This window comes from Polypterus senegalus, chromosome 7, assembly GCF_016835505.1.
Source record: "Polypterus senegalus isolate Bchr_013 chromosome 7, ASM1683550v1, whole genome shotgun sequence".
Lineage (NCBI taxonomy): Eukaryota > Metazoa > Chordata > Cladistia > Polypteriformes > Polypteridae > Polypterus > Polypterus senegalus.
This window is the reverse complement of record NC_053160.1, coordinates 127,260,802-127,285,924: the sequence shown is the minus strand read 5'-3', so window position 1 is coordinate 127,285,924 and position 25,123 is coordinate 127,260,802. Positions and strand designations below refer to the sequence as shown.

Below are 25,123 nucleotides of genomic sequence, written 5' to 3'. Positions count from 1 at the left end.
ATGTATTTTTTTTTTTTTTGTTATTGTTTATTATATTTTATTTTTTTATTATATTATTTATATGTATTTTAAATTATTTAAAATTTTTTTTTTTTATTTTTTTTTTTTTTATTTATATTTTTTTTTATTGTGTTATATATATATATATGTAATTTTATATATTATATATATTTATATATATATATATTGTATATATAAAAATATATATATTGTTTTTTTTTTTGTTTTTTTTTTTTGTTTTATTTTTTTTTTGTTTTTTTTTTTGTTTTTTTTTGTATAAAAATTTTTTTTTTTTTTTTGTTTTTTGTGTTTTTGTGTTTTTTTTTGTGTTTTTTTTTTGTGTTTTTTTTTATTTGTGTGTATATATATGTATATATATTTATATATAAAGTGTAAAAATAAAAATAAAATATTTTTATATATATTGTTTATATATATATATGTGTTTTTATATATATATGTGTTATATATATTTTTATATATATATTTATATATATTTGTATATATATATATATATGTTATATATTTTGAAAAAATGCCCTGGTTTTAAATGGTAAGAATTTTTGGGATAAAAAGTTGATTTGAAAAAAATGGGATTAATGTTGATTATTTATTATCCCCTTTGGGTTTTATATAAAAAATATATTAAAAAAAAATAAATTGGTTTATAATAATGGATAATTTAAAAACCCCCAAAAGAATTTTGGGAAAGCCTTTGTTTTAAGGCCCCCAAAAAACGAGGGGGGTTTATTAGAGAGGGTCAAAATGAATTAAAGGGACCGGGGTTTGATTATTTTTTCCCCCTTTTCCCCTTTTTTTCTGAAAATTGGAAAAATTCAAAAAAAAAAAATTTTTCAAGTTTAAATTTTTTCCAAAAATTTTTTGGGAAAAACTCAAAAAGCTTCGGCCGGGGGGGATTAAAAACCGGGCCCGGGTATTTATTTTCGAAACCTTGATTAAAATTTTATATTTTAAATTTAAAACCTTGTGTTTGGCCCGAGGGAAAGGCCGAAGTTGGTTTTAACCCCCAAAAAAAACTTTTTCCAAGAATTCCCAAAAAATTTTTCCCAAGCGCCTTCAGCTGCCTTCCCGAACCTTCCGGGTTAATCAAATCCCCCATTTTTAAACCGGATTATTGGGGGCTAACCCACGATGCTGAAAAAAGTTGATTCTAAAATGAGCCCTTTTTAAACCGGGGGGGCTGGTTTTATTTTTCCCGGCGTTTTTTGGGGAACCTTATCTCATTTTTTTGGAGCTAATGTGGCTTTAAATTCAAAAATTTTTCAAAAATGGGGACTTTTTGAGACAAAACATCGGGATAACCTGAAAGAACCGAAAACAAAATTGAAGATACAGAAAACAGAAGAGTTAAAGAAGAATCTGGCCTTCAGCAGGCGTTTTTTTCCCGGGGGCAAAATCCCAAGTGATTTAGGTGGGCCCTTCTTTTATGGAACCAAATGCCCCGTGCAACTTGCCCCACTTTTTCCTTTTTGCCAAGTAATGGTTTTTTAAACCCAAATCAACAACTTTTGTTTCCCAAAACGCCTTTGCTGATAAACTGGGCGCCCGGCCCGGGTTCGCCCCTGGCGCTTTGGTAAATTTGAAGAACAAAAAAAAATTTTTTAGTTGTTTCCAACCCCTTTTTCCGTCAATGTGGAAACTCACCTGTGCGGAAATTTAGATGGGGTGATGGGATACTCGGGCCCCCACAGTTTATTCCCCCATTCCCACAGAAATGCTCCAGCTCCCCCCTACATGCGGCAAGGGTTATGCATGTTTGGTAGCACATATCTGTGGAAACTCTTCTGTGATGAAGACTAACAAAAAAGCACACAGAGTCACCTCGAATGGCCCCCAGTCCATCTGACAATCTCCCCAACACAGAACCTCACCCAAACATAAACAAACTTGTTGCCAAAAAAAAAATTCCAAGGGGCCCGCTCTGATAAAAATGACAAAATGAGCAAAGACAACTGAATGATTTGATTTTTTTTGGGTTGAAAAAAAAAATTTTTTTTATATTTCCAAAGGTTTTTTTTTTCCCATTTTCCTTTTTTGAATTTGTAAAAAATTTTGACAGGATATATTTTTTTTAGAGCAAAATTTTTTTGGGATATTTAAAATTTAAGTTTATTTTTTTATATAAAATTACATAAAAATAAAAGAAAATTTTAATGTTTGTTTTTAGCGTTTACTTTTTTCTAACTTGTATAATTTAGACAGGATATATTTTTTTGGAGGCAAAAAAATTTTTAAGTTATTTAAAGGGTTTGGGGTTGATTTATTCCGGGGAAAAATATTCTGTCTTTTTTATTCCCTATTTATGTTCAAAAAATTAAGTTTTAAAAATTTTAAAAATTTTAAAAATTTAGTTTTAATTTGTTAATAAATTTTATCTTTTTTTTCTGCCCCGACCTAAAAAATGTGTTTTTTTGGGTTTTGGCTACCAGTGCAATTGGGTTTGAACCCCCGATTTAGTGACACAAAAAATCTTTTTGGGTTTTGGGGAAAGGGAAAGGCAAATTTTCTCTTTACATTTTTTTGGGGAAGAAAAAATTTTTGCAATGATGCCACCCTTTAAACCCTTCCCACCAAAAAATATTTTTTCGACAAATAAAATTCCCTATTTAAAATTTAAATAGAACTTGAACAATCTGATAGTTCATAATATCCCATGAACTTCCCCCCGAAGGGGGGAAATCATCCCTTTTTTAAAAAACAGCTTAACCCCTGATCGAAATAACCTCCCATTTAATTTTTAGGAATGGTTTAAAAAAATGAAGAAATTTTTTACAAATAATGTTTTTATTTTTTTTCATTGATGGATTCTCCACCCCAGCAACAGTTGCTCGCACCCCAAAAAGGGTGTTTATATATATATATATATATATATATATATATATATATATATATATATATATATATATATATATATATATATATAGAGAATACCAGCAGAGGGGAATATTTTTAAAAAGGGGAAAAAAAAAGGAAAAAATTTTTTAAAAAAACTTTTGCAATTTATTGTTAATTTGTTAATTGTTTTTTTTGATATAGGTTGGGTTTTTATATCTATCTATATATATATATATCGTATATATATATATATATATATATATATATATATATATATATATATATATATATATATATATATATATAAAAAAACCAGCGCTTTTGGGGGTAGTTTTAAAGAAATTATGGAAAAAAGGGAAAAATTTTAAAAAAAATTAACATTTTTGTCAAGTAATTTTTTTTTGGGGTTTTATTTGGTGGGGGCGTCACAAAATTTTTAAATCTAGCTGCATCAGAAAATGTACTATGGCCTTTTACCAAGCATACTCCTTTTTCTGTTTTTTCACAGCTTGGATTGCCCCTTTTCATATATATACCCCACACACACACACACCCATCAACCTTTCATACATACATATATACACATACATATACTTTTTTGTATGTTTTGGGTTTAAAAATTTTATATAATTTTATAACCCCTGGGCACAAGTGCAAGGGAAAAAAAAATAAAAATATAATCTATAAATTTTTTAAAAAGGGGAAAACAAAATTTGCGTTTTTGAAATACAGGCCCTTGAGGGACTAAAATGGGTGGTTTAGGGGTAAACTACATTTAAAGGGCACAACAGGTTAGTAACTAACAGTAGCTAAAATTTAATGGATCATCTCTTGGTAAGAATCCCCTTTTTAAGGTGCTACCAAAGGGGGCTGTGGTATAAAAAACATTTTTTATGGAGCGTTCAAATTTTTACCCCTGGTAATAATTTAACCCCTTGAAAATTTTTTTTTGTGTCCTTTTGCAGTGTTAAAGAGAAAGGCTTTGGTTTTTGGGGTAAAAGGAAAAAAGGTTAAAAAAAAGAAAAAGGGAAAATTGCCTTTTTTTTTTTATATGGTATAGAGATTGTTGCGGCGGTTTGGTACCTTTTTTGGGGACAATTGCTGTGGGGCTTGTGTAGACCAGGTGGGGCGTCCCGCCATTAATCAGCTGTGATGGCACTGTCAGTCCTCCACTCCTGTGCGTGTGTTCATAATCCAGAGCAGGCGACCTCATATCATGATACGTGCAAAAGTGTGAATCGCTTAATATTATTTTGCCGTGGTGTCGAAAAGGGTCCCGTGTTTGCACTTGTCTGGGCTATAAGCGCGGGGAGGAGAAGAAAAATTAAAAGTGCTCACTTTGACTTAAGGCAGAAGCGCAGTCAGCGTCTCAAAGGCGGCACAGCTATGCAGCACTGGCTGCTCGACTTTTGCTGGGCAGGAGACCTTTTGCAGTTCATGATATCAAAAGTCTCAGCGCTCTTTGGAGGTATTCATATATTATATATATAGCAAAAATACCGCAGCTGTGGAGAAGTAGTGTGTTAAAGAAGTAATGAAAAGAAAAGGAAACATTTTAATAATAACGTGAACATGATTGACATTGTCATGAGTGTTGCTGTCATATATATGCCTGCCTAAATAAGTCACCTACGCTTTGCTCTTACTTTTTTACCGTTCATTTAATCATGGCTAGTGGGAAAAATTATAAAATGGAAGGAGGATGGCTTTATTATTGATGGCGAATCGATTATTCATAAAGCTTGAATTGGTGATCTGTTTTCTGTGTTAACCTCATATTTTTTCATACTTCTTCTCAAACTAAGGTGGTGCGAGGGTAAAATGAATCGGGATCGCTGATCAATGTAATCGGTACCACGGAAATCATGCATTGACAAAAGCTCCCTATTTGCTTGTAATGCAAAGTGTGATTAAATGCATTATTTTTAGCAGCGTTATGGAGCACATGCATTGAAGCTTCTCAGCTGTGCTTGTGCTAAGAAAAGGAAAGATTTTAAAAATAACGTAACATGATTGTCAATGTAACCTTTTGTAAGTAGTGCCTGGAGGATTCAGTGTGGAGAAACTCTAGAGACAGCGTGTGTATTAACTTGTGGATTTTTCTGTGAGTATTTGGTGGCAGTGTGAGCGAAGGTTCGAAGACCTAAGCAGGCGTGAGCTCAGCTCAGGCGAAATGAGGTAAATGGGAGGAGATGATGGCGTGACTCAACACCTTTAACTGTCAATCCCCACAAACACAGTCTCTCGGAATTTGCATAAGTTAACACCCCTTCACCTACAATTTTAACTTAGTTACAAAGTGATCAAAACTCTGCTTATATCCTGCGTCCTCTCATTAAACTTGTATCCTACATTACCTGTGAGCATGTGAAATGCCAGCGGTAGCCTGTCTATGAACATAATTTAAAGTTTAGGTTTACACCTTGTTTTCTTTCGAGGTAGCAGCACTCATGAATATGGTAGTATATGTCACTTTGCTTCGCTTCTTATTGTTTCGCTGCCTTCTCAATTATATAATGCATGTTTTCTTAAGCGCTTTTTGGAGGTCTTCCTGGTTTTCGCATACTGCGCTGACAGTCAGTTCACGTGATTACGTGGGAGGCGTGATGATGTCACGAAACTCCGCCCCCGTCTTCCAGCTCAACTCCATTACAGTTAATGGAGAAAAATACACTTCCAGTTATGACCATTAGCGTAGAATTTCGAAATGAAACCTGCCCAACTTTTATAAGTAAGCTGTAAGGAATGAGCCTGCCAAATTTCAGCCTTCTACCTACATGGGAAGTTGGAGAATTAGTGATGAGTGAGTGAGTGAGGGCTTTGCCTTTTATTAGTATAGTTATATATATGTGTGTGTGTGTGTGTGTGTGTGTATATATATATATATATGTAGATATGTATTTTTGTGTATATATGTGTGTGTATGTATATGTATGTGTGTATATGTAGATATGTATATATATATGTACATATATGTGGATAATAATGTATGTGTGTGTATATATATATATATATATATATATATATATATATATATATGTGTGTGTGTGTGTGTGTGTGTGTATGTGTTGTGGCATCAACGCACAGGAGGACCGGAGGAGGGCTTGTAACTACTCCAGACGCGAGAGGGGGCATCCGCCCTGGTTATGTTGGGGGCCCACGGGTAAAGGGCTTGGAAGCCCAGCCCTGTAGTGACCCGTGGCCACCGCCAGGCGGCACCCCGGTGCCTAAATATCCCTGGAGCCCAGCACTTCCGACACACCAGGAAGTGCTGGGGGGAAGATGACAGGGAACACCCGGACAGCTTCCGGTTGTGCAGCCGGCACTTTTGCCACACTGGGGCTGTCAGGAGGAGTGCCGGGGGCAGCTGGAGCCCATCCTAGTTCCCTGATTTGGGGCCGCCTCCCTTCAGTCATCGAATGAAGGGAGACGGTCTCTTTTATACAAACCCGGATGGGCTTGAGGTGCTTCCTGACACTTTTCCACGGACACTCCCCTATGTTGCAGAAGTGCAGCTGCTGCCAAGCCCTCGGAATGTCCCAGTCTTTCCCCAGCGCACTTCCTAGCGTGGTGGAAGTGCTGAGGTTCTAGGGCTCTCCAGGCACCGGGTCGCCCCCTGGCGGTGACCACTGGCCCTTACAGGGTTGAGCTTTGAAGTGCAACCAGGACTGTCACCCCCTTGTGGTCAGGATGAGGCTCAAGCCCTCCTCCGGTCTTCCTGGGTGTCCCGGCTGGGTACCACCCCCAGCCATGTCCCATTATTTATATATATATAAAGGAAAAAAAGATCGTTTGTAAATATATAAATTGGTTCAGATATATATATATATATTGGTTCGGACACATTGGTATGAATATATACATTGGTTTGAATACATCTGTTCAGATATATACATTGGTTTAGATACATTGGTTGAGATATATATAAATTGGTTTGCATAGATCCCTTCTGATATATACATACATTGGTTGAGATATATAAATTGGTTGATATATAATTGTTAGGATATATGTATTGGTTTAAATTGATCAGTTTAGATATATACATTGGTTAAGATACTTCCGTTCAGATATACTGTATATATATTGGTTGAGATAGATCCGTTTGGATATATAGGTCGGTTCAGATATATACATCTGTTTGAATAGATCGGTTGGGATTTACGGGCAAGCACAACGTGGCCACCCAAGTTTAGCATCTCCCTTTCGCTTCATCATTGCTTCAACATTGTTGTCATTAATGTACCTGTTTTATACAAGTAGCATATGTTTGTCTGTCACGTTTTGTTTCGTTAGCCGTCTTGATTGGGGGTCCTCAATTTCAAAGCACTTTTTTTTTCCTTTCATTATTTAAAACACTTGCACAGATACCCGCCTTCTCGCCCCGCTCATTCCCGCCCTGACTTAATGCACCTGACACACTCGCTCCCTCTTGTCCCTCCCATAACAGATTCTTCTCAAAAGCCAAGTTACCGGAAAGCATTGATCTCAACCGCAGTACATCCCATTTTTTTCACCTCAACAGATGCTGGTTTATCATTGACTGAAAGCCGGTCTGGTGATATCTGTTATTCCGTATTGCAAGCATTTCATTAAAGGGCTATCTGCTTCAGCAAGGAACTTAGTCCCATTTGCTGAAAGGATGTTATGGAGGACAATACTGGAGTTGCTCTGTTTCTTTTAAATGTTGATCAGGGATCAAAATGACCAGAATATTCCCGCTTCACAAATAACTGATGTTTAACTGTTTTTATATTAAAACTGACAAAACCACACACAAGCACGTACACGCTCACACACACACTCAAACTCACAAATCGTGGGTCGCACATACTGCTGATTTGTCAAGGGCAATTATTTTTTCTCCCCATAAAACAGATTCTCCTCAAAAGCTGATTTACCAGGAAGCATTGATAGCAACCGCAGTACCTCCCATTTTTTCACCTCAACAGACGCTGGTTTATGATTGACTGAAAACCACCCAGTGATTTCTGTTATTCCGTATTGGCAGCATTTCATAAAAGGGCGATCTGTTTCATCAAAGACATTAGTCCTGTTTGCCCAAGGGATGTTATGGAGGAAAACACTGCAATAGGGCTGTTTCTTCTGAATGTTTATCAGTGATCAGGGGTCAGAATGATCAGAATATCCCTGCTTCACAAATAACGGGTGTTTAACTGTTTTTAAAGTAAAACTGACAAAATGACACGCATACACACACACACACACTCTCAAACTCACAAATCGTGGGTCGCACACACTACTGATTAAGTGTATCTGTCAGGGGCAATCATTTTTTTCACCCCATAAAATGTTAGTTCGTCAAAGATAGAAAGCAGCGCAGTGATTTCTATTATTTCTTATTGGCAGCATTTCATTTAAAAATGATTCACGCCAACAAGGTGAAAGAGTCTCTTATTTTGACAGGGCGATCTTTTTTTAGGTTTAAGTATTTTTGATTGACTTGTAAAAAATAGTTATTACTTACCCTCTTTGCTTCAGATTGGCTTTTTAAAAAACCTTTTTGATATAATTTATTTATGACAGTTTAAAATAAAAAGTAGTTCTCAAAATTATAATGTGCCGTATTTCACAGGAAGAGGTGGTGGTAGGAGTAAGATTGCTAACTCGCAGTTAAATGATCACTGGTTTGTGTCCGGGGGGCTTCCTTTCTGTTATGTTATTTATTTATTTATTTGTACAGATTGCTTTGAGTAGTAAGAAAGGCACTATAAAACGTAAGGAAGTATTATTATCATGATGATAATGGTGATGTTGATGATTATTATTGTTATACCTGTGAATGCGTGATCAAATTCAGCCGCTGTGTAGTGGAGTATAAATGGGGACACTCTCTGTGCTCGACAATACCACGAGTTCATTGAAATAATTACACAGCAAGGTGCGCACGCAATACAAACGTAATGTGTATATTATTGAAGTAAAGGTTCATATAAATTAATTATATACACATTTTTAACAAGTTGAAAGATGTAAACTGGTTAAAATGCACAAAATTATACATGTATTGCTTTATAGTTCACATATAGTGTATGTATATTACTAAAATAATGATATAAAAATCATATAAAATGGTACAGAATCTATGTCGTAGACTTATTTTGTGTCATATTTCTTCAAAGAAGTCTTTAATTACTTTGCTTTAAAAAAATCTTATGGCACACCTGTGAACCGTTGAAAATCGCTGATCTCAATCAATCAATAAATATTTGAACAGGTTCTCTAAAATATCTGTGCCTCATAGAATTCAGTGTCCCTTCTCTTAGGTGCACTGAGATGTGATTGCTGCGAACTTCTCTTGTTCCCGTGCCTTTGAGCGTCGCTTGTCTATTGGTTTAACACATGCTCCTTGCAAAATGCTGTCATATCTGTTAGTAAACATGCATGCACAGCGATGTCTGCGTTCTAAGGCTGCAGGTATATTAAACGCTATTGATGTTTTACCGGGGTGCTCTGTGATTGAGGGCGGACAGTAAACTTTGTTAAAATGATATAGAAAAATACCAGTCGTCAGGTGTTTTTTCACTCGTTTTGACATGTTTACTGTTCTGTTACCAAAAAATTCTTAAACGGGGCTCGTCAACAAAGAAACATGGATAGTAATATTTAGTAAAATATCAGTAATAATAATACATTGCTCGACACCCAGTAACACTTTACAAAGACATTTAAAAGAAAGCTTGTTAAAATAAATGTAGCAATCCATTGTCATGCTATAAGTGACATCTTGCTCTTAAACATTTGCACAGTTGGTTGTTCCTGGGGATTAAAAGGAAAAAAAAACATCCACAGGAAAGGCTTTGTTGTTGAACTAAAATTTCACCTCTGCCATTTGAGTCATTAAAACTATTGAAATGAAATATAATTCTATATAAATAAATACATTTTCTATCACAACCACCCTTTCACCCCCTGTACATTGGACAGGGATCTCATTTTCACAGCAGGTGCAATTATCCTATAAAACACACAGGAGTTCTGTGCACCATTTTTCATGGGAGATTAAAACTCATCAAATGTATTTCAAAAACTTGTAGGAAGCAGTCTGTGGCATTCCTCATCTGCTGTGGTCCATTACAAAATGAACACCAGGTAATTAAAATTATGCACAGTTTCTTTAATAAGCCTATCAGACAGTCTTTTATAGCACGTTCATATTGAGTGTGTCTCTTAATTCATTCTAGAAGAGGAGACACTTATTTCCACAGCTTGGTCTATGGTGTAGAAATGTGTGCACCCTGTCTTCTCCTTGCAAAATTAATACTAGAATTGCAAAACTGTCCACGATTTATTTAAAAAGATTGAAGGAAGTCTTCTATATCACTTTTTTGTCTACTATGTCCTTACTCATCCACTGGTGGGGGCCCTCATTTCCTCAGTGGAGCCTTTGCCATAGAAACGTGTGCCACCTGAATACTGCTTACAACATAAACGCTAAACAGTTAAAATTGTTGATCTTGTATTTGAACAATTTTATATCACTTTCATGTCTACTGTAGTGGTCTGTACATTCCACTGGAGGGGACACTAATTTCTACAGCTGGAGCAGAACTGTACAAATGTGGGCCTCTGTCTACTGCTTTTAAAATGAACACTGGAATTGCAAAATTGTTCAAAATCCCTTTTAAAAGTTCACAGGCAACCTTTAGTATTGCTTAATTTTCTATTATGGCCCTCTGTTCTGTCTGCTGGCAGAGATACTCATTTTCATGGCTGGAGCTAATCTTTTAGAATTCTATTTCTGTTCTGAAAAATTAGGCTACGATATTGAACATTTTTAATTAAAAAAAAAAAATCAAGCTCTTTCACTGTCTTTTTTTAAAGTATGTCTATGAAAATCACTGTGAGTAGCCAGAAAAATGCTATATAAATGTAAGATGATATTATTATTACTATTACTGCTTAGGTTTTTTAAAATCCAAATACACCTGATAGTGCTTCTTCCAAGATATGTGCCACTCTAGGGTACCAACAAAGTCAAACTGATTAGGAAATTTTGTGATCAGTTTGTTTAAAGTATATTAAGCAAAAAATAACTTTTCATCATCCTTTCATTTTTAATTTGGCATTTCAAGATACAGCAATTATATACTGCAAATATACATTTAAATTGTAACCGCTGACAATTATTTACTCGTGTGCTTGCGTTTTCCATAAAACAACTTCAATATGTGCACAAAGTAGGTAATAAAACACACAAATTCTGACATTAGCATGACTGTTGAAGGAAAAACATGTGTTTATCTATTCTATGTAGTTTTCATAAATTAATCATTATATACCTTTTGAGGTTTCTTGATATATTTTGTAATCAGATTTAAAATTTTTGTTTTGATTTTTACTGCCACTTCACAGATCAACAATCCCCAACTTGGTCACTGTCAGAATAAGTCTTTCAACTTTTTTCTTGTGTCCATTAATACATTTTCCAGGTTTAACTACCCATCTGAAATAGTTGCCATCAGGTTGGGTGGCACTTTTAAACTGTAGTAGTTTGAGCGAGCGTCAGTGTGGCATGCATTAGACTGGCATTTCTTTCCGTCTCCTTTTTTGTCTTCTGGCCCAAGCCTGTAAATCTCTTTTGTAAATGGGTGGCTTGGACAGAGGACAGATACTAACAATTTTCAAGGCTATTTGAAACAATACTAAAAGATATTTGTGTATGTGTGTTGTCGTGCCCCATGTTGTAAGTGTTCGATCAATTGAAGAAGTCAACTTAAACAAAGAAAATGCACATATTGAAGGTTTGTTTGAAGTGTTTTACATTATTACCATATTATTAATTGCTGCGTGAATATAATTTTTTCAAGGGGATGATCTTTACTATTGTCAAAAATGACAAGCAGGGCAACAGGAGGAGTATGAAAGTTATTTATTGAGTTTAGGAGACAAAGGATACTTGTAAGGAAGTTCATGCCAGTGCTATCGCTGTACATTCTGGAATTTATAAAACTGCTGATATTATTTCACAAAGATGTTGCTGGCCTGGTTTTATGCTGACATTAAATGGCCACGTTTTCAGATAATTATAACCATTAATTTAATTAAAAGACTATAATTGTCAGAACAGATTCAATAAAATGTTTTAATATCTCAGTTGCTGTTCGTCAGACTCTTTAATGGACTTCTCATACAAATGTGTATTAGTGGATATTTGGTACTTCATTTGACAAATAGTATTAATTTTTCAAAGTATCATATATTTCAGATAGATAGATAGAACTTGTCCTCTAAGGGAAAATGTGCTTCTTTTTTAACAGAGGCTGAATGAATAAATAAATTTAATATTCTGTGTGTATATCATAAGAACACAATATTCTCGGCAGATTCATCTACAAAGATGCATCTGACGTGTTCCAAGGAACCTAGGAAGTTCATCTTATTAACTGAAAAAATACTGACAGAAAATGCACAAGAAATAAGGTGCAATATCTCCAGCCAGTTACACACAGGACAACCAACCACACATATTTCAACAAATGAACAAAAAGCTCTGCGATCACTACGGAATAACAAGAGCATAATTATCACACCAGCTGACAAAGGAGGCGCAACTGTCGTATTAGACAAGGAAATATACACAACAGCTATGGAAGAAATGCTTTCTGACATCAACACTTATCAACAACTGAATAATGACCCAACGTAAACAATACTTAATAGAATATACACTACTCTAACCAAACTCTGAAATAACAACCACCTGGATGCACAGAATTATTACAAAACGAAATCCAACGATGCTAACTTCCCTGAATTTTACAAACTCCCAAAAATACATAAAACACCACTGAAATTCAGACCAGTGGTCAGCCTAATAGGCTGACCATCTTACAGCTTGTCAGAAAGACTTTTTCAGTTACCCAAACATTAAACTTATGACTCGGAATATTTGGTGAACAGCACCGAATTGGCATTACAACATTTGAAAGATGTATCCATCTCCGAGGACGAGGTCATGGTCTCGTTTGACGGTGTGTCGCTATACACCATGATTCCGATTCATCTGGTCACAGAAACACTGTTAATGAGACTAGGAAGTGACCCCACCATAGAGACAAGAACCAAACGTTCTAAGGAAAAATCTGCGAACGACTGAGGCTGCGAACCCTGAACTGTGTCTTTGCGGTGGTCTACTGTATATATATGTCTATGTATGCATTGTCATGTTCTGGGCTCAGTATTGCCCAGGCAAAATTAATAAACAGTTACCTTCCAAGCATCCTTTATGCTTGAAAATGTAGAAAATCTTTGGAGGATTTCAACAATGGGTAATAACACAAAAGAAAAACACTTACCGTGGCCCTGAAGTTCATTTCATAAAACCAAATTGAATCATGCAAAAAAAAAAAGGAAATCAGAAAACTCAAAATCAAACTGAAAATTCAAAAACAAAAATTGAAGAGCACATAAATAAATCACAGGTGTCACAACAAATTAAAAACACACAAATCAAATGTAAAAATGCAAAATCAAATCTGAAAACACAAGAACAATGAGAAGTGCAAAAATAAAGACAAAAAAGCAAATCATAAAACCAATCTCAGAAATGCAGAAAACAAATTGAAACAACAAATACATGCAAGAGCAGCACACAGAAAAAATGAGGATTCCCCAAACACATTGGGCAGCATGCAAACAAAAGCTATACTGAATATAAACAAAAGTATATACTGTATACAATATACAGTATGTGAAATGGCTTGTAAAAAATTTCAATCCCCTTGAAGGTCACCAACATTTTCTGCATGACAAAAGATTTGTACGCATACTTATCCATTGGGAATTTTTAAAGTGAACCCTTATGTTATAACAAAACGTTTCCAGTGTCAAAATAAACTATTTTCTGCACATAGTTAACTACAGAAGAAAAACTCTAAAGTTAGTGTTTGCGCAAGTATTTAAACCTCTGTGCTTTAGAAGCTCCAGGTTTACATAAACTACAAATTAATTGCAAACGACAGTGACAGGTGAGAGTCATTTGATCATAATTAAACATAATTAGGTACTACTTGTGAGTCCTTTATATCTCTCTGGATATAAGAAGCACCCTTTGTAAGGGCTATAGTCTTGGTTGGACAATCACTGCAATACTGAAGACAAAGGAGCACTTTGCTGATGTGAGAAACAAAGTCTGTGAAATGCACAAGGAAGGAAATCGCTACAGAAAAATATGGAAGAGTTTAAATGTTCCATTAAGCACTGTTGGATCCGTCGTCAGAAAGCAGAAGGTTCATCACAACACCCAGATGTTTGTTTTTGCTTTTTCAATGCGGTTTATACACTGTTTATTTTCAATAATACAAGGTTAGCTTGAAAGTGCCCTAACTCTTTATGCTTGTCTGTGTTTTTTGTTACAAATATATATGTGCTCTGGTGATATCCTAAACTAACTTCCTTAACCTTTACAGTGCTATGCAGCTCCGGCTTAGCACATGTTGTACTTGGAAGTCCTGCAGCCAGTAAGGTGAACTCCACTGTGTACCTAACCAGGTGGAGATGTTCCTTGGACAACTGTGGAAGTATTTTTCACAATAGCTGTCAGGACCACTTTAGGTAATTAGTCATTTATGAGCTAAAGGTTACTTTAATTTCCATAGTTTGGAATACTGTACAATATTGTGATTTTAGATTCTGGCAGTGAGAATTTTTATTATCTAATAATAAAGGAGCAGCATAATTTCTCAAATATTATTGCTGCAACCTTATAGCTCCAGACATCTTGCTTTGTAACTCAGGCCAGTTCTTGTGTGTGGGGGTTTCACATTTTGCCTGTGATCATGTGGGTTTTCCTCCAGCTATGCCCATTTTCCTCTGACATCCTGGAGAAGTGTGTTTTAGGTTAACTTTAATTCTGATCCTGGCTAGTCTTGAAAAAATGTTTACTAAAACAATCTAAAAGTGAACTTTTAAATTTGAAAGATGGCATTGATTTCCGTGTGTTGCTTTTGACATTGTGTATAATAGATTGAGTGTTATAGATAATGCTGAAAGCCGTTTTCAGACTGTTGCAAAAATGATTTTGTTTGCCAAGATAAATAGGAAAAGCCCAAATTGGCAAGAAATAAAATTTAGAATTATCAATTGGATAATGCAGAGGTGAGGGGTCATTAATATAGAATTTAAACAGTTAAAATTTGGGGTCATTTTATACAGTGCATTGGCGGAGCAATTTCTATATCTTTGAGTCTTAGAGATCTTATGTGTGCCTTTTCTTAAGTGTTTTATTGCTTTTTTTGCCTATAGTCTTTAATTGGGTGTTTGGTTTTATTTGAAGTTGAAAACTCAGATGAACTAGTGCTTACACAGTTCTGCTAATGACATTGAAGGGATGTGTTCATCAAATAACTGACTGCATTGATTTTAAAGCACTAGTGACCTATGGTTCAGATGTGTCTTTGAAAATCAGTGTTATATTTAATATTAAAGGAGAATATGCTATCAGATTTCATTTTATGTCTTCTTAAAAGCACCATAACTACAGTCTATGCAAATTCTTTATCAGGACTTGCAAAATTACCATAATTGAACATGACTGAAACAAGGCAGTATTTTACTGATAGCTTAGTAAAAAAAATCTAAATATTATAAGTAATGGCAGATTGTTTTGCACATGGTTATTCAATGCTGCTGTTTCTGTTTATAATTGTAGGTGTGTTGAGGCTGGCAATATACTTTACCTCCCCAAGATTCTTTAAAATAATTTTTTCAAGATGTTCCCCTCAGTGTGCAGTTTTCTGTTAGCTGTTTGTTGATTTTGGAAGTAGCAAAAAAAGCAAATAATTTTTACTAAGAGAAGAAACAATCCATATGATATAAGATTGAAGAATCTCATGTGGTTGCTCCACATTTTTGTGATACACTAAATCTAAAAAAATGCATGCTATGTTGAATAAAGTATGTTTACTAAGTTAGTAGTATTTCTAACTTGACAGCAGTAACCCACTGAAATACACTATGTGTAGAAAAAATGTGTACCTGAAAGGATGTCAGTGTGATGTTTTGCTCATACACACAAATGCCTGGTTCCATTTGTTTCTTGAGGGGGCTCTGTTTTGTTCACATCAGTTAGGGTCTTGAAGAAAACTGAAATCAAGCTGTCCACTTAAGTAGAGCCATCACTATATTATTGAAGTCCTTTTATTCAGTTACTTGCTTAATAGCCATTTGAATTAGATGTTTCCCTTTTAAATTTATAGGTATAGTTCAGTTGAAATCTTGCAATTGAAATGATTGTATGCATTTATTTGTCATTTTCTGCACTATTCACACCAGAACTCAGGTTGCCAAGTATTCTTAGTACTTTCAGGTTACATTTATGGGCCTTCTACTGGGTGCATGTATTTCTTACTTAGGGTTAGAGTTGGGAATATATCAGTGCCAAGAAATATGCCAGACTGCAGCTTCACATACAGTATCTAGAAATATCACAGTGCTCCACACACAGTTAGGTAGCATTTGACAGACATGACAACTGGTTCAGACACTTTTTGTTCTGAAACAAAAAGTAGATGTTAAAAATAGGCATTGTTAGTTCTGGTGGTGGGGCTGTGTAATAGCAAAATCATAATGTAAGCCTTTTATAAGCTGAAATTCAGACTCTTTTATAAAAACCTTCATCCATTGTGCCAAATTTCTACCAGTTTAACAAGGAAAATAAGACCATCCCAACCAAATTTCATTCTGATTATTGATAAGCTATGTGGAAGGAAAGATTTTGTTATTCTACCAGACTGTGTATTTTGAGTAGAAGAGAGATGTGGTCATTGTTTTTGTCTCACATCCATACGTTATTCAGAATTTTTAGTCAAAAGTCATAACCAAGCAGAACCAATTATTTTCCTTAGTTTTCTTTATGCATTGCATTTGTCTTGCACAAAGCTATTGTGGATTATTGCTTGGTTGTTGCAAAAGTTGGATATCAGTATGTGAATTCCACCAGCCTTCATAGTAGCTGGGCCATTCACACTGCTGTTTGCTCTAGTGGCTATCAATGGGTTCAGTTGCTGTCATAACAATAAAGCAAAAAAATGAAAACAATGATAGTAGTAATTTAAAAGATTGCATAAAAAGTTTTCTTCATTGAGATCCTGACATATATGTTAATAGTTACAAAATAAGAATTTGTAATTTGAAATTAGATACTTTGGCAGTATTTATGGAAATTGCCAACTCAAACAATACAAAAACAATCAGGAATTAAAACTAGACATTTTACACAAACTATAGTATATAGTAAATACTTTGATCATTTGTAAATACAATTGTTGAATAGATTCGATTTTTTAGAGACAAATACACCCTCAGATGTTTCTGCAGAAACACTCTGGGAAACCCTGAAGGCCTTCTTAAGAGGACAGATTATCTCATATTTTTCCCACAAAAATAAATTGGAAAGTGCTGCCTTCAGTAATATCACAAGACCAAACTGGATATATTGAAGGCAGACACTTAGCTTTTAATATTCAATGCCTGTTTAATGTAATATATTCACCAACAAAGACATACACCCCGGAGATGATATTATCATTGGATGCAGAAAAAGCATTTGACATGGTTGAATGAAACTACCTTTTCACTACATTGGAGAAATTTGGGTTTGGCTCAGACATTTGTACATGGATCAAATTGCTCTATACCAATCCAGAAGCTTCCGTTTGTATTAACAACATCAATTCGGACTACTTTAAACTACAGTGTGGTACCAGACAAGGATGCCTCTTGTCAAAACTGCTTTTTGCAGTCGCCATTGAGCCACTTGCAATTCACTGTCGAAATGCTATTGAGATAAAGGGGACTATCAGAGAAGGACTTGAACAGAAAGTTTTTCTATATGCAGATGATATGGTATTGTATATATCAGATCCACAAAATACTGTGCCTGCAGTCCTAACAACACTAACAGAATTTCAAAAGATTTCTGGTCTCATAATCAATTTAAATAAAAGTGTACTCTTCTCAGTGAATTCTCAAGCATACAATATTAGATTGGACACCTTCCCTTTTATCATAGAAGTTCAATTTAAGTACCTAGGGGTAAACGCCACAAGTAAATATAAAGCTCTTTATCAACAAAATTTTGCCGTGTGTATGGAAAAAATTAAGCAAGACTTTCATTCAGCTTCTTCTTTTTATTTTAAAACATTCCAATATGCATCAATAGATCATTTTTTTAAGAAATTAAACTTAACCATAACCTCATTTATTTGGAATTCAAAACATCCATGTATCCAAAGGGCAATCCTACAAAGACCTCAGGTGGAAGGTGGCATGGCTCTACCTAACTTTCAATTTTATTACTGGGCAGCAAACATACAAACTATAAAAACGTGGACATGGACAGAAATAGATGAACATACACCGGCTTGGTCCGCAATAGAAATAAAATCCTGCATTACTTCTTTATATTCCTTGCTTTGTACCCCAATAAATACAAATTGTTGCCAATATACTAACAACCCAATTGTGCTTTACTCAGTCAGAATATGGAACCTATGTTGGAAGTATTTTAAGATAGAGAAGCTTTTATCTGTGGCACCTCTGCACGAGAACCACCTTTTCCCACCCTCTCAAACATATGCTGTTTTAATGCCTGGAAAACATCCAGGATTAAATCACTTAGAGATCTGTACATAGACAACATTTTTGCATCCCACAAACAATTACACTCCAAATATAACTTACCAACAAAACATTTCTTTCACTAACTTCAAATCAGAAACTTAGATAAACAGAACCTGTCCAGTTTTCCTCACCTCCCATCTACCGCTATACCGGAAACAATATTGCTCAGTCTAGAGGACTCAGACAGCATTTCTGTAATATATAAAACTATTTATTTTATAGTCCCTGCTTTTCAAAGATCCAAGAGAACAGTGGGAAAAGGATCTCTTACTCAATATTTCAGAAAAGGAGTGGAAAGTAGCAGTGCACATTATTCACTCAAGCTCATATATGCGCAATTATTCAACTTAAAATTATATATCGAGTGCATCTCTCTCATTTAAAATTGTCCAAAATGTTTCCAGGGCAAGATCCAACCTGAGAAAGCCGCAATCAAGCTCCGGCCTCACTGAGTCACATGTTTTGGGCCTGCTCGCATAAAAGTTATGAACAGAATTGGTGACAAAGGGCAGTGCTGGTGGAGTTCAACTCTCATTGGGAACGGGTTCAGGAAGTCCGGTACCCCATACTCTCGGAGTACCCCCCCCAAGATTCCCCAAGGGACACGGTCGAACGCCTTTTCCAAGTCCACAAAACACTGGTTGGGAGTTTGCCCAACCAGTCTACAGGTTAAACCAAAGGTGGTAACTCTGTACTCTTCATTGTTTGTTTGTGAGGGCTTGCCATTGAAGAGTGTGCTTATTGTTATTTAGGATGGTGATAACAATAGCTCTGTATAGAGGACAATGTTGGGTTTTTGAACTGAAATCACAGTAGTCACACACCAGTAGTAATTGTTAGTTATGGTGACTAAGCAATGATGTTTTTCATATTGGTCAGACATGCTAGTAAGAATTTCACTGTACTATGACAGTATTGATTGATTTATAAAATCACTACCTAATGTCACATGTTAAATAACATATTTAAAATATAGTGGAGATCAACAAGTGTCCAGCTGTTTGAGTTTTGTTAACAAGATGAATGTCACTATGAAGGTGAATGTTGTTTTGCCCAGTTTAGAGTGAATGTTTTCTAGATAATTTCAATTAATGGTCAATGGTTACATAGTTATTTGTTATGATGGGTGCCCTCTTACATGTTTACAACAAATGTCCAGCCTGGGACTTGCACTTGACTCCACAGGTCTTACAGACTTGGTTTGCAGCCTAAGTGCCTTCTCTTTTGGTAGCAGTTTTTAACAGTAAGTCAGCAAAGGGTACTGGGTTGGGACCTAGCTGTGCCAGCATCTTGAATACAGTGTTTCTTTTCTTTCTATCTGTACTTTTTACCCAACCTGTACATGTACAATTAGAAGAATTCCTCCTCTCCCTTTCTAGTTTTGCCTCTTTGTAAGAGCTAGCCTTGGAAAGCTAATGTTTGATGTTAAATTCATATGCGTGCTTAATTTCAATAATAGAATATTAGCCTTTTACCCCCTGTAAGTAAACATGAGATAGAACTTTCTTAACTGTATCTGTAGACTTTGGGGTATGTTGTAAATGGGGGAAGGCATACAGTTTTCTGTGTTTAACGTGTTTAACATGCTTACGTGCTTAGCGTGCCTCAAGTGTGACTGCATGACCAAACTTAGAAAAATGAAACAAGATATATAAGCCTTAAAAATAACTTTTGTCTGTGGAATTATTTGAACATTTGTCACACTGATGCTTGAATCAGCCATGAGGCTAGGGATCTGCACTGGCAATCGGAAGGTTGCTGGTTCGAATCCTGTAAATGCTAAAAAGGGACTCTGCTCTTTTGGGCCCTTGAGCAAGACCCTTATTCTGCAATTGCTGAGTGCTTTGAGCACTAGTAGTGAGAAAAGCGCTATATAAATGCAAAGAATGAATTATTATTATTATGAAGCAAACTAAAAGCTGCAGAACTTTGGTAAATTTGGATAAACGCAGCTACACTCTTATTATAAGCTTTGACAGAGAAATGTATTAGGTTTTCAACTTAAATCCTATAATAAGCATAGGCACCTGAGTGAACAAATGGTACTGTCCGACTTATTTATCTAATAAGCAAAGTTATTCTAATAATGAAAGTTATTCAACACCAACTGGGCAGTATGTGAAAAAAGTAGTTTTTCATATAGTTAAATTAACTCAATTGAAGCTGTTAATAGGGGAAGCATAGTTGGAATTGGAAAAGAAAAAAATACTTTCATTACAATGCATCTGCCACAGCTCTATGATTCTTCACTGACAACTTTCCAGGATGTAAATGTCTGTCTAGATGTCTGTTTATTACCAACCAACTCACATAGTCACCGTCTCCCCATCCATCCCTGGCACACTAAAAGCTCCTGTTGTAATGAATTTGAATTCCATAATGAAGCACATAGAATGAGTTTCGTTATCATTTTGGGTAGAATGCCTTCGACCAAACAAGGAACATCGTTCCAAAAAGTAACACCTGAAATGAAGTTTGCATTCTGTTTATTCTCCCTTTTACAGACCAACACTATCCTAACACACCCTTAGATCATTAAACTAAACAAAATTTTCTCATTTTACAGATAGATATTTCCATCGGAGCCTTTCTCCATAATATGTCTATGATGGCCTTCCATTGACCTCTTACCTTATGAAAATGTCTTGTTTACTGCTCACTTCACGAAACAAACCCGTCTAATTGTGTCACATTTTTCTAAAAAAAATTACAATTACAGAACAGGCTTCCTGCCCGTCCAAAAACCATTGCTGGATTTCCTGTGAAGAGTGTCCAGCCATGTAAATACTGTATATAATCACATCATTTGATCTTAGCCATACTGATTTCTCCATGCACGTTCTTTCACAGGGTTTCAAAGACAAAGTTTCAAGAAAAAGTGAAGAAGCAAATGTCATTCTCTGGTTTGAATCACACATTTCCCCAGGATTAAATGACAGATTAACTTGTTACATACTTAATATAACCTTTTTTTCCTTTACATTTTCATACCTGATGAAAACTTTATAACAACAACAACAATTTATTTTTTATATAGCCTAAAATCACACAAGGAGTGCCCCAATGTGCTTTAACAGGCCCTGGTTTTTTGACAGCCCTTTAGCCTTGACTCCCTAAGAAGCTAAGAAACTCCCCAAAAAAAACCCTTGTAGAGAAAAAACTGAAGAAATCTTGGGAAAGGCAATTCAGAGAGAGACCCCTTTTCAGGCAGGTTGGGCATACAATGTGTGTCAAAAATGGGTTGAGTACAATACTCAAAATGGAACACAAGTAATCCACTTCACAGATCTAGATTGCCGGTCTGTCATTGACACCTCAGACATACAATACAATACTGTAGTACAGTAGTAACAGTACAAGCTACAAAGCAAAATGTAACAGTAGATTTTATCACATATGAGGATTCAGATTTGTTCAGAGTCCTGGAGACCTCGGCCAACCATCTGCCTCCCAACTACTGACCATTCCACAATTGAATTAGTGCTGCGCTGGCCAATCAGATGAAAGAACCCTTTTACCAGATGACAGGTTATTTTTGACCTCAGAAAAATCTAAGATTCCTTAACCAATACTGAAGTTATTCAATCAGGCAGTCCTTTTTATAAAGGAAATGACACCTTACACAGCAAGCATATAATTGATGATCAAAATACATAATATTTTTCATTAATATAATCAAAATTACAGTGGTGTAAAAAGTAGGCAAAAATGGAGCATTACAAACAACTAAATAACTTAGACAGGGACTATTACAAAAAAAAAGAGGATAGTGTACGTTGGAAATACAGATATTACCGGTCTGATAAAGCACACAAGAATGTACTTTATAGTCTTACAAGTGGTGGAGACAGCGAGTACAGTAATCCCTCCTCGATCGCGGGGGTTACGTTCCAGACCCCCCTGCGATAGGTGAAAATCCGCGAAGTAGAAACCATATGTTTGTATGGTTATTTTTATATATTTTAAGCCCTTATAAACTCTCCCACACTGTTAACATTATTAGAGCCCTCTAGACATGAAATAACACCCTTTAGTCAAACGTTTAAACTGTGCTTCATTACAAGACAGAGATGGCAGTTCTTTCTCACAATTAAAAGAATGCAAACATATCTTATCTTCAAAGGAGCACCGTGAAGAGCAGATAATGTCAGAGAGAGCGCTAAGAAAAGCAAACAATCAAAAAATCAATACGTGCTTTTAAGTTTTAAGTATACAGAAGCACCGCGATAAAGCGGCATTTTGTAGAGGAGCGTCCTATCTTCTAGGCAAACAGCCACTGTGTAAACAGCCCCCTCTGCTCACACCCCCTCCGTCAGGCAGAGAGAGTGAGAGAGACAGAGAGAAGCAAACAAAACAAGCACCACGCGGGAAGCATATCTTATAGCATTGAGGAGTTTTAGTTAATATGTAATACATGCTCCGATTGGGTAGCTTCTAAGCCATCCGCCAATAGCGTCCCTTGTATAAAATCAACGGGGCAATCAAACTGAGGAAGCATGTAACCTAAATTAAAAGACCCATTGTCCGCAGAAAGCGGCGAACCAGCGGAAAATCCGTGATATATATTTAGATGTGCTTACATTTAAAATCCGCGATAGAGTGAAGCCGCGAATGTCGAAGTGCGATATAGCGAGGGATTACTGTACACCTAGTTAGACAGTTTCATACAGCAAAATTAATATTCAACTTTTGAGTAGCAAGGTGGCTGAAGAGCAAAATTAAAGATGCATAGGCCATTTATTATGAAGAAGTTAGGATTTGGAAAACACAGACTTGATGCTTAAAGCTATGGCAGTTTTCGCAATTTTGTCCCACACGGACTTTTTTGTTATTGCCATTTTAGCAACTCCAGGCAGCAGGGCAATGAAGTGAGCAGAAAATCTCATTTCAAGGACAATGAATTGAACAGAAAATCATGTTTCATTGTACATTTCAATGATGCGTCAGTCTCATTCTGATGTTCTTGAACTAATAATCTGACATGTTCTGTCAATACAGTTGTCTTCAAAGTTGGTAATAACACCTAATGTGTATGCTTAATGTTAATTGCCTTAGTGTGTAGCCTATTTTATTTCTATAAAAAGTGTGTGTGTTTGTTGTAGGGCATAATTGGAAATGATAGCATTAGTTTTTTGGAGAATATCGCCAAAGGCAGGCTAACAAGCATCACAACAGTTGTTTGGCTTATAATGATGACTAGCTTATTAGCTGATTTAGATTTCCTAGGGACTTCCTCTAACTTAATGTAGGAAATGTTGAAAAGCAAAAAATAAAAAGCAAATGCTTTTATTTTCTGTATTGAGTGTCCTTTGACTTTTTTTTTCTTTTGCAGGGTACTAATGAAGGTTACATGAAAAAAGTTATTTTGAAAATGAAAAATGCTTTTGGTTATGCAATTCCAGAACAACAAAAAATTGTGAATGAGAAAACATATAGGCAGGAGTTTGAAGTTCAGGTGAGTGTTAAAGAAAGATTTGCATTTTATATGGTTTTGTTTATTATGTTGTCATTTTTTTCAGTATGATCCGTAAAACAGCTTAGACAAGGGTAAATCAAAAGACAATTTGAAAAATAAGCACTAACCGCAATGGATAGCACCTGATGCAATACAACATGTTCACGATGGCTTTTTAGTTTGAACAAGCACAGCACAGTGCTATACCATTAGTCTAGTTGAAACTAAGGTCAAATGAACATGGATGCTGTGCTGATGTTTAATACATTTCATGGTCAGTTGGTGGTGTCTTTAGCATCTTTTGGAAGCAGTAAGCACAATAGAGTAGAATAGAGTCCAGGTTTATCCTGAAATATGTAAGACTTGATTTGACTTCTGCATAAACAATGTTACTTTCAGAGTGGCTACATATTGTTGTTTTTATTAGTTTCTATACAGTATACAAGTGTTAACCGAAAATGTGCTTTAAAATTCCAATATCTTTCCATTATTAGCATAGCTATAATGAATTTTATTTTTTATGCATATTTATATTTACTTACTGGCCTGATCTATGGTAAATTATGGACTATTAGTCTGGTGTTTTAATCTAAATTCAGAAGCATGCAGGCTTCTCTTCTGCACAGATTCTACAGCAATCACAACAGAGCTTCATCGTGCCTCATTAATGCTCTGAAATCACTGAATTTACTAATTTGAATTGTTTCATTTGATAATGCAGAATTCTAGATTTTTCACTGTCACTAATCTTTGTAGAATGAGATTTGCATTCACAATTCATCATAATTGGATCCCATTGTAATTGTTTTGAACGCTATGTGACGATGTGGGTTCAGGCTCCACACTCCCTTTGCTATTGGAAGCACATGAACCCAACACCGTCGATAATGTTGCCGAGTGAGCTAGTCAATGGAGGCAAATTAAGCATCTGAGCAAAGGGAAGGTAAAAAGTGCAAAAGTGCTTTTATTTATAATTGTCCATCAAATCAAAAACAGTGTTCCAATAAATAGTGCAGATCTTCAATAAAATAAATAATCCATTAAAAGAACACGTGGGGGTTAAAACTCAATAGAAAAAACAATCCTTAAAATCGGAGGTTAAATCTTCTTATGGAATCAATCTTAAAACACTAACACAATCCGGTGCCTATTTTCTGTATGCGTCTC

The 25,123-nt window shown here is 35.4% G+C and overlaps 1 protein-coding gene across 1 annotated transcript in view; it reads left to right on the top strand.

Moving 5' to 3' along the window:
• atg10 (ATG10 autophagy related 10 homolog (S. cerevisiae)) overlaps nt 1-24,624 on the top strand; it is a 77,542-nt gene extending 52,918 nt beyond the window's left edge. The window contains exons 3-4 of the mRNA XM_039757979.1: nt 23,834-23,956; nt 24,556-24,624. Of these exons, the coding sequence (XP_039613913.1) occupies nt 23,834-23,956; nt 24,556-24,624 (192 nt within the window). The remainder of the gene's footprint in view (nt 1-23,833; nt 23,957-24,555) is intronic.
• The last annotated feature ends 499 nt before the right edge of the window (nt 24,625-25,123 follow it).